We start from the raw sequence: 15,237 nt of genomic DNA, 5'->3' as shown, positions 1-15,237 counted from the left end.
CATTTTGCCTATAAGCCATCATGTTGATTTGATTATATATGGATGACATCCTCTGATGAAAGCGTGCAAATAAGAAAAATGTTTGGCCAAAAAAAGTTGCCTTCAGTATGAAATCTACGTGGTCAGGAAGGATCAAGCAAAACTAAAAAGTCACACAGAGTATGGTATACTGAAATATAGGTTCTTCATTTTTGTTCTTTCAAAACTTCTTAGAATGGAATTGACTTTGCCATTCTGGCATTCTACGACATTAGTATCCGTTTTCCGAAATATTTTTTGCCACCTTGTAGCATGTATTTTATCACTTTGCAGCTGCTTTTTACACTTTACAGTATGGCCGGACACTTTCTTTTGGAAGCGGACAAAGATTGATGCACGCGGATGTCATCTAGGAGGAGGGTGCTTGTCAAAGACGTTAAACTTTGCACTAACTTAACTATTTTACAAGTGACTGAAGTCTTCATCAATCAAAACTGCTTTTCGTTTCTAGCAAGGAAGAATACAAACCAACTTAGTGCTTGTTCCTGGATGGATGGGAGTTTCTCATATGTAGGGGGCTCCATGCAGTTCTAAGTTAAAGTGACCCGGGTGTCTTGAAAAGACGCATAGGGGTGGCGCCCATCTCCATTTCTATAGCCCTTGGGCCACACACATTTGTGCAAGTCACTACAGCAGGGGGCTAGTCCGCTGATAGTGATGTGTGTTTAACTGCCAAACTCTTTCACAAATGCTGAGTGCTAAGCAGAGAAAGCAGTATGTACCATTTTTAAAGTCTTTAGTATGACCCGGCCGGGGTTCGAACTCACGACCTACCGTGTGTAAGGCGAGCACTCTACCGACTAGGCCATTGCACCGGTGTTGCAGTTCTAGGGGGGCTCAATATATAATCAAATCAACATGGCCAAATATGAAAGGGAAAAGTCTGGGACTGACTCTGCCTCCTCCTGACGTGGGGTTGAGCCTCGCCGCCGGACGGCGGACTCTCCTGCAGACCCACAGCCGCTGCTGTCACCGTAACCTAGGCAACGGGACGGAAAATACAGGGAACAACAATCAGCGATCCATTTATGAAGGTTAGACATCCAGTATTAGAATACTGTAAATGCAGAAATGGATGCAGAAATGTTCGCTGTGGTTTTATGTTGACTTCGCGGTTTTTGCGGCGACCGTTTCACTGCGAACTTAAAACCACTCTTAACATTTTTATCCGATACTGTAGCAGTATGTTATATATATAGCACTTGTGCCGCAAACTTAAAACCATCGCAAACACTCCTTGGCGCAAAAATTAAAACCACGCGAACTTGAATGCAATTCAATCTCTAAAACTGGATATAATTCGGATATTACTTCCGGACGTTTTGAGTGTTGAAAATCTGTCCTGGGACGGAAATTTGATTCTTGAGATGGACAAAATTCCATCCCATCCGTTTCAAAAATCTAAACTTCATGACATGACATGAAATTTAGCAAAATGTATTTTCGGCTTCCAAAAATGACAAGACTTAACAATGACAATTAATAACATGCGCTCAACGGAAACAATGAGTAGTATGGGCAAAAAAATTAAAGCTGAAGACAGCCCTACTGAAGATAATACTAACAAGACCATAGCACGTCCAGGTTAAAAGATACAAAAACGGAAGTTCTGTTGCAGCACTAAGGTCACATACCAGGGGGCCCAAAATCGACCTTGCATTTCGGCTTTATAACACCCGCCCACATACTGAATATCAGTGTAATCCATCAAGAGGTTCTTGAGTTATGCTGACTATATATAGTAGTGCGGAAACATAAAAACAAACACACAGACAGACACACAGACAAACCCCCAAAACTGTATCTCCATTTTTCATGGAGATAACTACGAGCTGGCTGGCTGACCTGCATTCATTGTCCTCTGCTTGTCCATTCATGTTCATTTTCCTGTGCTGTTACAACTAGATGATTTGTCTCTTTTTATGTGCAAATGAACGATAAACAGAGTGCCAACGTGTCAAAGATGAAGACTTTCCCCTTGCGCTCTGCGTACCAGTACTGTACCGTACAAATTGATTAGGTACAGGTCCAAAATACCAGATCATGAAGTACTGGTACTGTACCGATATAAATTAACACCAAGTATGTGCTTATTTTGTGACTGATCTTCTAACCTAATAACCTCATGCAACACCAAACGTGACCAAAGCGACACCTTGGAACAGCATAACTAATATGCAACAGATCATTCAGGCAGGCCGGGTGTTATGATAGCAAGGCCAAGGGAGTTTGGCTAGGAGGAAACCTACTTATGTTCTTTGAATAAAGATACTGACACGGTGAAAACAGTTTATTTGTGTTTCTGTCATGATTGAAGAAGTTCAGAGGAACACAATCATGTTAATTTTTCAAATTGTTCAGGTACAGGTACAGGTCCAGACCTGTACCTAAACCTCTGTACCTGTACCTGTACCTGATGTTACAGTTAGGTACGCAGCACTACTCTCCCCTACCCAAGAAGATACGTAGAAAGATACATGTGAGAGGCTGACCTGCATTTCGTTGTCCTCTGGTATGGCGACGTTGAAGCGCACGTCAGACAGACAGCAGGGCACCATCATACGCAGCTTGAAGTACAGGGTCTGTAGGGGGCAAACATTTAATAAGGTGGCTTGATAAGAAATAAACTGTTCTCCACTCGTCAGAATTTTCAACCGGTCTTCATCGGCTATCTGACCCAAGTGCCGTAGGTACATGTACGTGATTTTTTCACACATGTGATGTCAGCACTGGGTCAAAGTTCGTCCAAAGTTGCACATGTTTTCTCGGTTCCAGACTTTTAAAAATCTAATGCTAATGTACAAAACGCATATTTACATGTACAAGGAATTATGTGTTCCTAAATATGCTTTACAGCTAATAAGAGTTAATCGGTTCTAGGTGAAAAACTTACTGGTAGTTTATTCGCAAGATGAGAGTACTGTCTTATTTTCATTGAGGCTGAAATGTCAGCTTTTTTTAAAAACACTTGTAAAAGAAAATATGGACTACAAATCATTATGATGCATCTACCTTAAGTATGTTGTCAAAGATGTTGGTCAGGTATCTGCCGTGTGCCAAGGCTTGGGAGTCGTTGTATGTCATCACTGTAGTAAACGTCTGCAGGAAAAGTGTAGAATCAAACATTCAAAAATTTCCCATTGAAAAGTACACAGAGAAAGGTTTTGATTCAAGAGATTGAGACTATATATTGTCACAGAGCTCGAAATTCATTTTTGGAAATAGGTGCACTGGTGCACTCAACCCTAAAAATTAGGTGCACAGAAAAAATTTTGGGTGCACCACATAGAATAAAGTTGGATGTCAGCAAAACATAAGTTTGACGCTACTGCCTCTCTTTAGAACTCAATCTGTAATCATATCCAGATTTTGAATTTCAACCAAGCAATACAATCAAATAAAGAACAATGTACAACAAAAGGTTATACTGCTTTTTCTGATACTTACATTTCAAGAATATTCTGTATGCTCGTGTACAAGAAGACTGTTACCCTATAGAGTACAAAAATATCTAGGTGCACCAATGCACACGCAGTGAATAATTAGGTGAACAGCCCCAGTATTTCGAGCCCTGTTGTCATGCTCATTTCTAATTGTCTTGAGTAATTTTGCAGTCTGTGTTATTTTAACAATGATGAAGTTTTAGAAAAGACGAACTATGAATCTGAGCAATTCAGTCTCTCTGTCGGTGATAGACTTTCAAGCTGATTGCCAATAAAGTTCAAAGCTAGATACCTGAACATTACTGGTGAGAATTTGGACCCCTGGTGGCAGCTCAGTATTACAGGACTGGAACCCTGAAACAGGACAAACAAGATTTAAAACAATGTAACATTTTAGAATAATACTAAATGTTTATACAATGTACAGATGAAGACCGAGTGATTCGATTGAAAATTTTGGTCTAGGTGAAATTGTTTTTAAGTTTGAGAACAGTTATTTCTCATGTACTTTTCAATGATTTTTCATGCTGATACAACAAGTTTGTATAAAAAATAAAGATATATTAATTTTTTTTTACTTCAAAAATTCCTTCACAATGTACAAACAACTTCCTGCATTCTCAGGAGAAACTATGTGTGTAAATCCTATGCATGAACGTTCCTTCAGACTCTTGTAGTGCCTAGTGGCACATATAGTGCAGCAAGTTTCCTTTAACTGTTTCAGTAGCAGGGTATATTTTACAGTGAAGGCGTATTAGCCCTTACCCCTTAACATGCTCGAGGCACCTCCACGAGCACTGGCAGAGGACTCACATTTCACATGTGTAAAAACCCAGAGGGGCGAGTACACCGCTCCCGGGATTCGAACTCATGCCGATCCCAATCCGCACGGCTTGGGAATTCAACACGCTAACCACTAGGCTAAAAGGTCCGGACCAGTTAGACTGGTCAGTTAGTGGTGGTTGATCCCCACTGTTACACATGTACATCCCTTCTGAAAGACGAGTTTCATGTTACCTTCAGGTTCAGGTGAGTCCAGCATCAGGGAGATGATGTCCTCATCCTCAGCATCATCAATCTGGAACAAGCACAGGAAAATGGCAAAATCAGTAAAACCTGTGAAACACCTGTTGAACACTAGTGATGGTAAGAAAAAGCTGGACCACAAACTGACTAGTTTGCTTCATTACACACATGAAGGCACATATAATAAATAATAATGCATACTGACTCTTTAAAAAATTTTTTGTAAAAGTATTTAATCAATAGGCCTCCTAATGTATTTCATGAAAACAGCTTCCACGCTATCTTTAGGCCTATCGAAAATGACAGTTTTCTGACAGCAATCTTTGATAACTTCCAGCTGTGTGACATAACAATGTCCGAGCACATTGAGCCATAATCACTTGACTAATGGTTGGGAAGCTTTTGGGACTCATTGGTCAGAACCGTACGCATTCGGATGTTTATCTAGTAGTTTTCCCGCCTTGCACATGCGCACTAGGTACCAGGGGCCAAGACCCCGGATGTAGTTTTTCTAGTCTACACAGATTGTTCTAAGATTCTGTCAATACAACACGTGAGTTCAGTAGACGTGTGTGTGTGTGATCTTTACAACAGTTTAACAATGGTAGCAGAGGGTGGTTGGTAGTCGGAGTATTGTTGACTGCTCAACCGTTCCAGTGTCGCAAGTCAGGAGTTTTGCTGACGACGTCTGCGAGTTTCCTCTGAGAATTTGTGTGTAGCTGAGTATCGGCAGCAAGAAAAAAATGGCGGCAGGGTCGGAATGGTCGAAGCATCACTCCAGAATGCCGCGTTTCAACATGAAGGAGAAGACATACGAACAGTATCGGTTCAAACTCGAATGTTGGAATGCAGTCACGACATTAGGCAAGACGAGACGGGGCATCGAGATCATGCTCAGCCTACCAGAATCAAGTGAAGATCCTGAGTACAAAACTCGTGAGTTTCTCTCGTCCAAATTGGAAATGCCGGAACTCACATCGGAAAACAGTTTCGCTAATGTTCTGAAACAACTGGACGAGCACCTTCGTGTTGACGAAACTGGAAGACTTTGGGAATCGTTTGTTGCGTTTGACCAGTTTAGCCGTGGATCCCTACCGATGAGTGAGTACATCTCAAAATTTGACGTTCTTTATAATACTCTCAACAAATGTGGCCATGTGACTCTTCCCGCCTCCGTACTCGGTTTGTTGTTGGTAAGACGTGCGAATTTGACCCCTGAGGGATCGAAGTTGGTCATGACAGGGCTCGATTACACCAAAGAGACAGCTCTATACACTCAAGCTAAGGCAAGTTTACGTAAATTCTCCAGTGAGCTTATGTCGGCACATTCGTCTAACTCTTTTGCCATGCCCATGATGACACACGAGGTTCACGTGGCAGAAAGGCAAGCATTCCAATCCTCCCGTGGGAGGTACGTACCAGGCGCCACAGGGCAATACAAACCAGGCCGCTACAACAAGCCAGGCAGGGGTCGAGGCGGTTTCCGGTTTCAAGATGGCGGCGCCCATGGAAGTCGACAGGGCCAGGGTGAGGGGACGCTGAACCCTAGAGATAAGTATGGAGATTACTTACGCTGTCGTTATTGTGGGTCTTTCCGCCACTTCTTGGAAGATTGCCCGGATGCAAAGGCAGAAGAGGCCTATGTGACGGAAGCTGAAGTTAGGTTGGAAGAAGATGAGAAGTTTACAGTGTTGTTTACTCATGCTGCTTCCGAATCCAAGTACATGATGTCCGAAGAGTCAACAGAGCCGTATGCTGTCCTAGATTCAGCGTGTTCTTCTACCGTGTGTGGCTCTGCATGGATGGATCAATACTTATCAGGTTTGGATAAGAAAGATCGGATGAATGTTTCACAAGAAGCCAGTTCCCATGTGTTCGAGTTTGGAGGGGACAACACACTACCTTCCCTGGGCAGGTACAGGATTCCTGCAAACATGGCTGGCCGTGATGTGCTGATAACGACTGATGTTGTAGAACGGGACATTCCATTATTGCTGTCTTTAGATGCCATGAAGAAGGCTGGCGTAGTACTAAACACACAGGAAGACAGGGCCACAATATTTGGCAGGAATGTCGACCTTCGTTTGACCCCCTCAGGACATTACTGTGTTTCATTGGTGGATAGACCAATCAGGGTCAAAGAGGTGTTCAAAGCTAATCTGGGCAAGGATATGCGTGAGCGTCGTACCCAGGACAGTGTTCAAGTGCAGCAAAAGGCACAGATGAAGAGCCTTCAGGCAGATCTTAAGATTGCCCAGGTGAAGATTGCTGACCTTGTCGAGAGAAATGACACACTTGCCAAAACTAATCAAGAAATCAAGCTTCTCAGTAAGAAGACAGAGGATGAGATTTCACAGTTGCACATGTTGACCGAGCAGCTAAGATATGAGAACAGCTCCATAAGGGAGACGTTAGCAGCAGAGAACACCAAGAGTCAGATGCTGCAAGAGAACTTAAAGTATGTCATGCACAACACTGAAATGAGACTTCAGGAGATCTCGGACAGTATGACAAAGAAGTACCAGAATGCTGTGGGTCATCTTACAACACAGGAAGGAAGTCTGGAGGCACAGACACTGATAGAAACGCCTGAAACAGTAGAAAACGAGAGGCAAGAACCCAAGACTGGGAAAGGACAGGCAGCTGCAGAGCAAGCTGAGATCAGTGATCCAGAACCAGTCAAAACTGAGGAGATGGATGTTAAAATAGACACAATCAGACATGGAGAAGAAACGGTGACGGTACAACAAGTAGAGAAGTTGGATGAAGAACCAGCAAGCAACGAGGAATCAACAAATAAGGACATAGCAGTAAGGTTCGAAGCAGTAAAGGCAGAGGAACTGTTTGGCCGTTGTGCCTTTCCATATGAGGAGAAATCAGAAAGAGAGACTGATATGGGGAGGGAAGTTCCCCAAGACACAGAGACTGTTGAAAAGTGGTTGTCACGGCAGGTTACACAGTACAATGTTGATATTGGATGAACACGTTGTGACTCTAGCACCCTTCAGGATAGTCTTAGGGACCAATGACAGGTTTAGGCTCATGTTATGTTACCATTAAAGCCTCTACTTAGGCAAGAAGTGCAAGTATGCAATACCAAGCTTTATATGTCCATGTACTATGTAGGTGAGTCGTGGAAAGTTTTTGTGTTTGGAAAAGGGTCTCAGGATTGAGATATCTACCATCATACTGCTCATAGAAATAGTGTGATTCTCACAAAGGAAGGGGTGAATGCCAAGTCTTTATTTGAAGTGATATTTACAAGACATGTATCAGCTATATTATGAGAACAATGTTCTGGTACTCTGGAATATAAGACATTTCCTTTTCGTTACAACAAACATTTTTGTAAGTTAAGATGCCTGCCCTCCAAGCGACAAGGGCAGCGCACAGATTTTCAATGAGTTTCCATCACACAACGACATCTTTCCTTCATGAAGGTCAATAGATGCGATGGGCTAGTGTTACTTAAACTTACTTTGTATAGAAATGACCAGAAAATCAACTTTCAACGCCCTAATAACACTTTGCCAAAGGGGTCATTAAACGTTTGTGGCTGACTCTGTGTCACTAAAGTTCATTCTGTGAAAAGTGTATCTGTATCTCATACTATCTGTATAGCCGGTATAACCACCCTTTGGCGTAACACACCAGCTTCGCAGGTACGCGGCGCGGCAGCAGCTGGTTATATTACACTGAACGGCCTGTCACACCTAACTTTTGCACATCTGGCTGCAATCGTTCTTTGAAGCTATTAAGTGAAGGTGTTCCTACAGAATCTGATGACAACGAGTTCCATTCTTCTATGGTTCTCGGGAAATACGAATTATTGAACATATCAATCCTTGGTTGATTGATCCTAATCTAAATGTAACTATAAGCTATCATCTGATAAGATGATAAAGCAATCGTCCACACCTCGACAACGAACGCCTCCTTCTTGCCGGCGGAGAGGTCAAGTTCGCTGAGGTCGCTCCCGCTGCTGCTGTGCGAGTGGTTGCTATGGCAACCGGGACTGCTGGGCATCTGGTCCGTCACGTCAGGCAGGTCCTGAGAATGGTAATCGGAAATATTAGATGTCCGAAAATATTTTCCTCTAGTTGGTAGAACATATCAAGATATTTGGAGTTTTCTTTTACACAACCAGTATAATGTCTCTCATCTGGGAGGGGGCTACTCTCCAAGCAGAGGTTGAATGGGCAGATTGTCATCGTTTTATTTCGCTAGCCCATTGAATGGGCCGGTTTTTTTCGCTAGCAAAACGGCATATAATAAAACGGTGACAATCTGCCTATTCAACCTCTGCTCTGAATGGGCTAGCGAAAAAAAAACGGCATATGATAAAACGGTGACGATCTGCCCATTCAACCTCTGCTTGGGGAGTAGGAGGGGGCCAAGGTGACAGAGAGGATAACAGACGTATCCGGTAGATCAAGGAGGCAGTCTAGATAAGAAAGCCAACCCAAGTGATGACCCGGGACGAGAGGGGGAATCCAATACAAACTTAGCCACATTTGGGATTGTGTTCTCGCTGCAAAAGCTCCACCTACTTTGTGTACATATAACGGCTAGAAGCAGCACTCCAGTCAGAAGCTCTGAGGAAGGTGTCTGACAAACATCGAAACGTAAGCGGGTGAAAGACATTACTGGTTGTGTAAAAGAAAACTGTGATATCCGATAATTAAATAATTATTATGTGTATTTGAGATTTATGATTTGCAAGTGTGTGAGGTCTACAGAAGTGTGTGAGGTCTACAAAAGAGATTAGCAGTAGGAGGAAGCACCGAGTCTCACTGCTGGCATTTTCTATGGCTTCCTCCATGTAGGAGACCTCCAAAAAACTACACTAAAATCACAAAACCCATTAATCATTAAAAATGTGGCACTTTTTATAGCCGCTGCCTCCAAAGAAGAAGTGAAACCTGCTAGTGATGTATGTAGATGTAGAGATGCCAGATAAATCTATCAACTAAAAATTTCATTATCTTTTTTATATTTAGCTTTAATCGTATTTGTGTGGTCATGTGCAAGTAGCCTTTGGGCATGAGTTTGCAAAAATAGGAACTCTTAGTCTGATAATCGACAATCGCTATCATGTTTATTCCCTACACATGAAGAGTCACACTCTACACAAGGCCTCAAACCGCATGCTTTTCAGCAAAATGTCGGTTCTGAATAATTGCTGACAATATCTCAACCCTTAAACTGCCAGAGTTTTGGCCCTGGCCAGTTAAAATCGCAAATGTTTGACCCCTGACCTCCCTCACAAAACTGACAAAACAGCCGGCGGCCCTAACTCTCCTAACTTTCTAGTTTTGTACACTACTATCAGGGCTGTCTCCAGCTTTGAATTTTTTTCTGTTCCACTCATTGTTTGGGAGCCGATGTTTTTAATTTTCGTTGTTAAATTCGTCATTTTAAGCTTACAAAGATACCTTTTCATCAATTTCAAGTCATAAAGTTCAGAGATTGGGACGGAAAGGGTGAATTTTTTCCATCCCAACAAGAAAATTTCCGTCCAGGAAAGGAAGGACGGGTCCTGGAGACATCCCAGACTACTATACACGTGCGCAATACTGTTAATATGTTCCCGGGAATACCCTATCCCGGTCCTAACCGGGCGCAGCACACACACACAGGGCTTGTTTCCGTATCCCGCATACATGTATATCCGGGCCTGGCAGCTTAAAGGCAACCAAAGCAATATTAGGGCCCCAAAAATGGAAATAGAAAAAATGCTGAAATCTTTATGCTAGTGACATTTACTAACTTTGTTTAGCACATTTTATTTGTTTTAACTTTTAATAAGTTGAACTTCATCCTTGAACCTTGAACGAGGACATCGGTGATGTCATCTCGGGAGACAATGGGTTCAATAACTTCATACTTTGATCATTTTAAGACCGCACAAAACCGTGTCGTAGGATGATTCCTTTAGTTTTGCGAGCCTACAAAAACTCTGGCCACCATTTTCAGTGACTTTTCACATCACAACATCATGGATGTTGCTATACATTGTGATAGTGTTGTTTGAACTAATCATGTATAGAAATGACTAAATGACTACTCCACTAACACATGTAGACTGCATGCTTTTGAACAACAGTGTGTTCAACAGTAGCTGACAATGTGTGAGGTAGCTAACAGCTTTTCACTTCCTTGTTGAAACATTGGAAGCCACACAACACGACACAACAGGACAGACAGTCCTATTTTACCTTCTCTTCCTCCTCTTTGGGCACGTCATGATCAGGGGGCTCAGTGGACTAAAGACAGGGATATATGATCGCACATCGTGGTTTAGTTACCAGGAGAATAACTACAGTACATCAACAAACAATCATAGTAAAGCTTCAGCGTAGCATGCGTAGTCCAGTGGTTCAAGTGACCCTGCATCTGGACCAAGAAGCCGTGAGTTCGAATCCCGGCTGTGTCGCTTACCCGACGTCCAAGCTACTGGAAAGGGTTGCAGGCCTTAGGACGGGACTTTAAGCCGTGGTTGGCTGTTCATTGCGCTCGTCAGAAAGAGCTACCAGTATGAGAATCTCCCTGGTACACAATGGACCTGTAAATACTGTACATAGTGTCTGTCTTTTCTGTCACGACCAATGGGAGAGTAGCTCTTCAGTGAGCTAAATTGGTTCAAGACCACGTCTTGTTTGTTTCTATGTATAGATGTAGAAGACCTTACGGACTTCACTGTATTTTTGTTGTGTCAATAAAGATTGTACATGTACCATCGTCATTGGCAACCCCACCCCCACCCTTACATACATGCAAACCCCCAGCAAATTGTTCACATGCATACATTGCAGCTTTGTTGACATGGCCTTTCAAGTCCTTTAACAGATAAATTTATTTCCAAAAGAATGGGATTTCATCAAAATCATCAAAACTTACCCTAAGGCTTTAAACTGTACAGTTCTTCTTCTTGACAATCTGGAACTCTAGAATTAAGCTGGAGGGTGTTACACCTTATGTTCAGATTGTTCGAATGATTCTCACCAGGTGCTGCAGGTCGTAGATGTCCCTGTTCTTGGCCTGCATGTCCTGCACTCTCTTCTGCATAGCAGCCACCTTCTGCTCAGACCCGTTCTAGGGGAAGTTAAAAAGTATGTTAGTTAAAATCCTCCCATACCATTATTGATGTATAGGGCGGTGCCCATCTCCGTTTCATAGCCCTGGGCCACACTGTGGTGCAATCACTGTAGCAGGGGGCTAGTCCACTGGCAGTGGAGTGTGTTTAACTTCCATACTGTTTCAGAAGTATGTACCATTTTTATAAAGTCTTTGGTATGACTCAATGCGCCTCTTGTCCAGAGGTGTCCTACCCGGGGCTTGAACCCCAGTCCTTCTGGTCAAAGTATGTAATTTGAACCAGATGTGGTGAGAGACAGAAGCGCAGACCACTACACCACAGGGACACCCCATGTTCTAGGGGAAACAAGTCTTCATTTCAATTTTCATTGTCAAATTGTTGGAACACTTCCGTGAATAGTTTCATCAGGTTGGTAAGTCACTGAATAAAAAGACTCTTTTTAGACAACCAATAGATTTATTCCACCGACGTTTCGGTGACCATCTGTCACCTTCTTCAAGGTAATATATAAGCAGCAACACCTGTGCTGCATTGCTATGTGAACCAATCAGAATTACCTTGAAGAAGGTGACAGATGGTCACCGAAACGTCAGTGGAATAAATCTCTTGGTTGTGTAAAAAGAGTCTTTTTATTCACCGTTGTAACAGTTTCTTAAGGGTTTTTATTCCGGAAGGAACTCGCAGGCAACACACCCGAATGTCATCTTTATCATACAGACTGAGGCTTTATAATCAAAAACAACATAAACACATAAAAAGAATGACTTATTTGACACTCCATATAACTAATTCAAAGCAAAATCGAAAACCGTTACTAGTAATTTGAAACATTTCGGAAAACCATTGCGCAGGTAAAATCTATGCATGTAATGGCTAAGAGCTGATGGTACTACTTATTAATTGCCTTGCTACAGAGCCTCAATTGCATCAATGAAAAAAGAAATTGCTAAAGCCTCTTACTAGTAGTACAGGCTTTTGGTACTGATTGTGCTGGAGTTTCTGAGAATGAGTACCGTGGCTCATGTCATCGCGGGTGGCAATAAGTCATGCAGATTTATTTGTCATCCCATTTACATGATTCTTCTTGGGGTTAGATAAATGCTTTTAAAAAGACACACTTTAATATTGAATACAAGGCGATGAGGGAAAAAATCTCTGATGTTGTCAGATCAGTAACTGTTGTTAAAGCGAATTTTATGAGCATCAACATGCCATAGTAATAACAAATTGTATCTCATATAAGAAATTAATGGTAAGGGACAAAGGCTGCAATAAAAGAGACAAACAAAAGACAATCACTGTTAGTTGACCAGTGTTCTAGCCAGCCTGAAATTTTTACCCATCACCTCCATTTTGTTTGATGGATCATCCTGTTGTGCCGAAGGTGCGTAGATCTTAGGGGCATGCTCCCCCAGGAAAATTTTGTCTTAGTCCTCTGAAACACTATTTCCTGCATTTTGAGGGGCAAATTTTGCTGGTAGTTTAAGCTAAGTTTGATGCAAACTCTTTTGGTGATAAATTTCAAAGCTCTTCTATATGACGGATTTGGCAAAATGACGGGTTGGGCAATGTTTGCCCGTCATGAGCGACAAAATTCCGTCAAATGAAAGAATGACGGGCACTGGCATTTGACATTTGCAGAACAAGATACTGATTTAGAATCAAACAGGTTTAAAAGTTAGTTTTTGTGTGTAACATTCTAAGGCAAAAAGAGCAACTTACCTTCCCCGTGATTTTCAGTGGTCCTGGTAGGGGGAGTGCTGACAGAAATGCCGCGGTTGCTGTCTGGAGAAATGAAATGAAGACAAATCTAAAACACATGAAACAATCCATGGCGTCATGTTGGCGTATGGCCACACCAATTCAATTTCTTGGATAACGTTTTTTTTTAAAGTTTAGCATGAGGAGATCATCAATAGGCAATCAAAAATATTCTTTATTGGTGAAGGTAATAATATAAACAAACAAAAAACTGATGGCACCACCCTAAATACAAGGTGTGGGAAAGATTTTTTCTACTCAACACATTTTGAATGTATTGTATCTATAGTAGCAGGACTTGAAATAGTTGCTGCATGTGCACCTGTGTGCACCCAAAATTGGAGCTGTGCACCTAATTTGCTGCACCTGTGCACCTAGATATTTTTGTATGCAATAGGGTATTGTGCACTAGTATACAGAATATTCAGGTTCTGTAAGTATCAGAAAAGGCACTATAACCTTTTGTTGTACTTAAGTTGATGTACTACTTGTTTGAAATTAGCTTTAGAATGACAGATTGAAGTTCTCAAGAGCTTTAGATTTAGATATGTTTTGCTGACATGTGGTGCACCTAAAATTCTTTCAGTGCACCTACTTTTTTTGGTTGGGTGCACCAGTGCACCTTTTTCCAAAAATGAATTTCGAGCCCTGAGTATAGTAGAGAAACATTGATGTGTACTTACCGCAATCCCTATGATGAGAGTTTCACCCACAGAAATCTCCACATTCAGACCAAACAGGCTGTTCATGCTTTTTGCCTGAAGGATATGGAGAAATTTCCAGTCATTCCTACACATAGTAAGTTTCAATTATAACACTATACCATTACATATCGACATTAAAGGAGCAAAGATACCATGTCATTGTGTGGTGAGAACTGATAGAAAATCCAAGCCCTGATAGACTGATCCTGACTGTCCATCATAATTAGTGGTTCGACCAATGAGAGAGTGACTGCATGTCCGTCAAATATTTGCATTTTTATGTTTTGATTTTGCATTTCTACATTTTGACAGAGGTGGGCGGGGCTGTGGTATCGGTCTAGTATTTACACTAGGCGCGTGAAACTAAAAGATCACCATGTACCTTTTGAGCACTTTTGATAAGAAGTCTGCACGCAAATGTGGTAAACAGTGGCATTAAATGTCAATTTCATAAAGATTACAGCAACTAGAATATTTCCAGTTTTCAAGCCTCATAAAATGCTCTGGGTGCCTTTAAACAGTATCATCTTTCAAAAGATGGAAATCCTGTATTGTCATAGGGCATTGCATAAGCCCAGGCATGTTTGTATTGCAACTTCAGACAAGGAATCTAGATGAGAACTGGTCGCCAGATCACGTCCCGTTCGTTTTTCGTTTCAAGGCATCCTCATTTGAGGTGAAGCATGATGCTTTTTCAAGTAGCTACAGGTAGGCTAGGTGCAATGCGGCTTCGTTACAGCTCGCGATTTTGGCCAAGCACACCGGGTCACCCCTACTCTTCTCGATAAGTGTGTTAGGTTCTTTTACGAGCAGAGGTTTGACGCTTGAGGCTTATGCCCAAAGCTCCCTCATACACGGGGCCGCAGGCTTTACGTCACCATCCAAAATGACGAATGCAATCCCTAACAACATGTCCGAGCTGGAGTCAACCCCTAGGATCAAACTCGGGCCCTCGGATCCACGGAATTTGATCCAGATGGCAAAGCAACGGGGTTGTGTTACCGCTTGCTCCACGGGTACACCTCCCACTCACCTTCAATTTGTGCATGAGCTGTCGGTGAAGTTCGTACTCCATGAAGGGCAACACCTGCAGCAAAAGGTCAAGAGAGAAAAAGAGTTTGAGACTAAGACTGGCAAAGATGAGCAAACTAGTTACTGTCCTAGG

At 42.2% G+C, this 15,237-nt stretch overlaps 1 protein-coding gene across 1 annotated transcript in view; it reads right to left on the bottom strand.

The window, feature by feature from the left end:
- LOC136429219 (C2 domain-containing protein 5-like) overlaps positions 1 to 15,237 on the bottom strand; it is a 68,498-nt gene that overhangs the window by 12,914 nt on the left and 40,347 nt on the right. The window contains 11 exon segments of the mRNA XM_066419092.1: positions 934 to 1,018; positions 2,532 to 2,621; positions 3,052 to 3,138; positions 3,775 to 3,836; positions 4,500 to 4,560; positions 8,427 to 8,558; positions 10,727 to 10,774; positions 11,514 to 11,603; positions 13,330 to 13,392; positions 14,052 to 14,126; positions 15,106 to 15,159. Of these exon segments, the coding sequence (XP_066275189.1) occupies positions 934 to 1,018; positions 2,532 to 2,621; positions 3,052 to 3,138; positions 3,775 to 3,836; positions 4,500 to 4,560; positions 8,427 to 8,558; positions 10,727 to 10,774; positions 11,514 to 11,603; positions 13,330 to 13,392; positions 14,052 to 14,126; positions 15,106 to 15,159 (847 nt within the window).

Source organism: Branchiostoma lanceolatum, chromosome 3, assembly GCF_035083965.1.
Source record: "Branchiostoma lanceolatum isolate klBraLanc5 chromosome 3, klBraLanc5.hap2, whole genome shotgun sequence".
NCBI lineage: Eukaryota > Metazoa > Chordata > Leptocardii > Amphioxiformes > Branchiostomatidae > Branchiostoma > Branchiostoma lanceolatum.
This window is presented reverse-complemented; position numbering and strand designations above follow the sequence as displayed.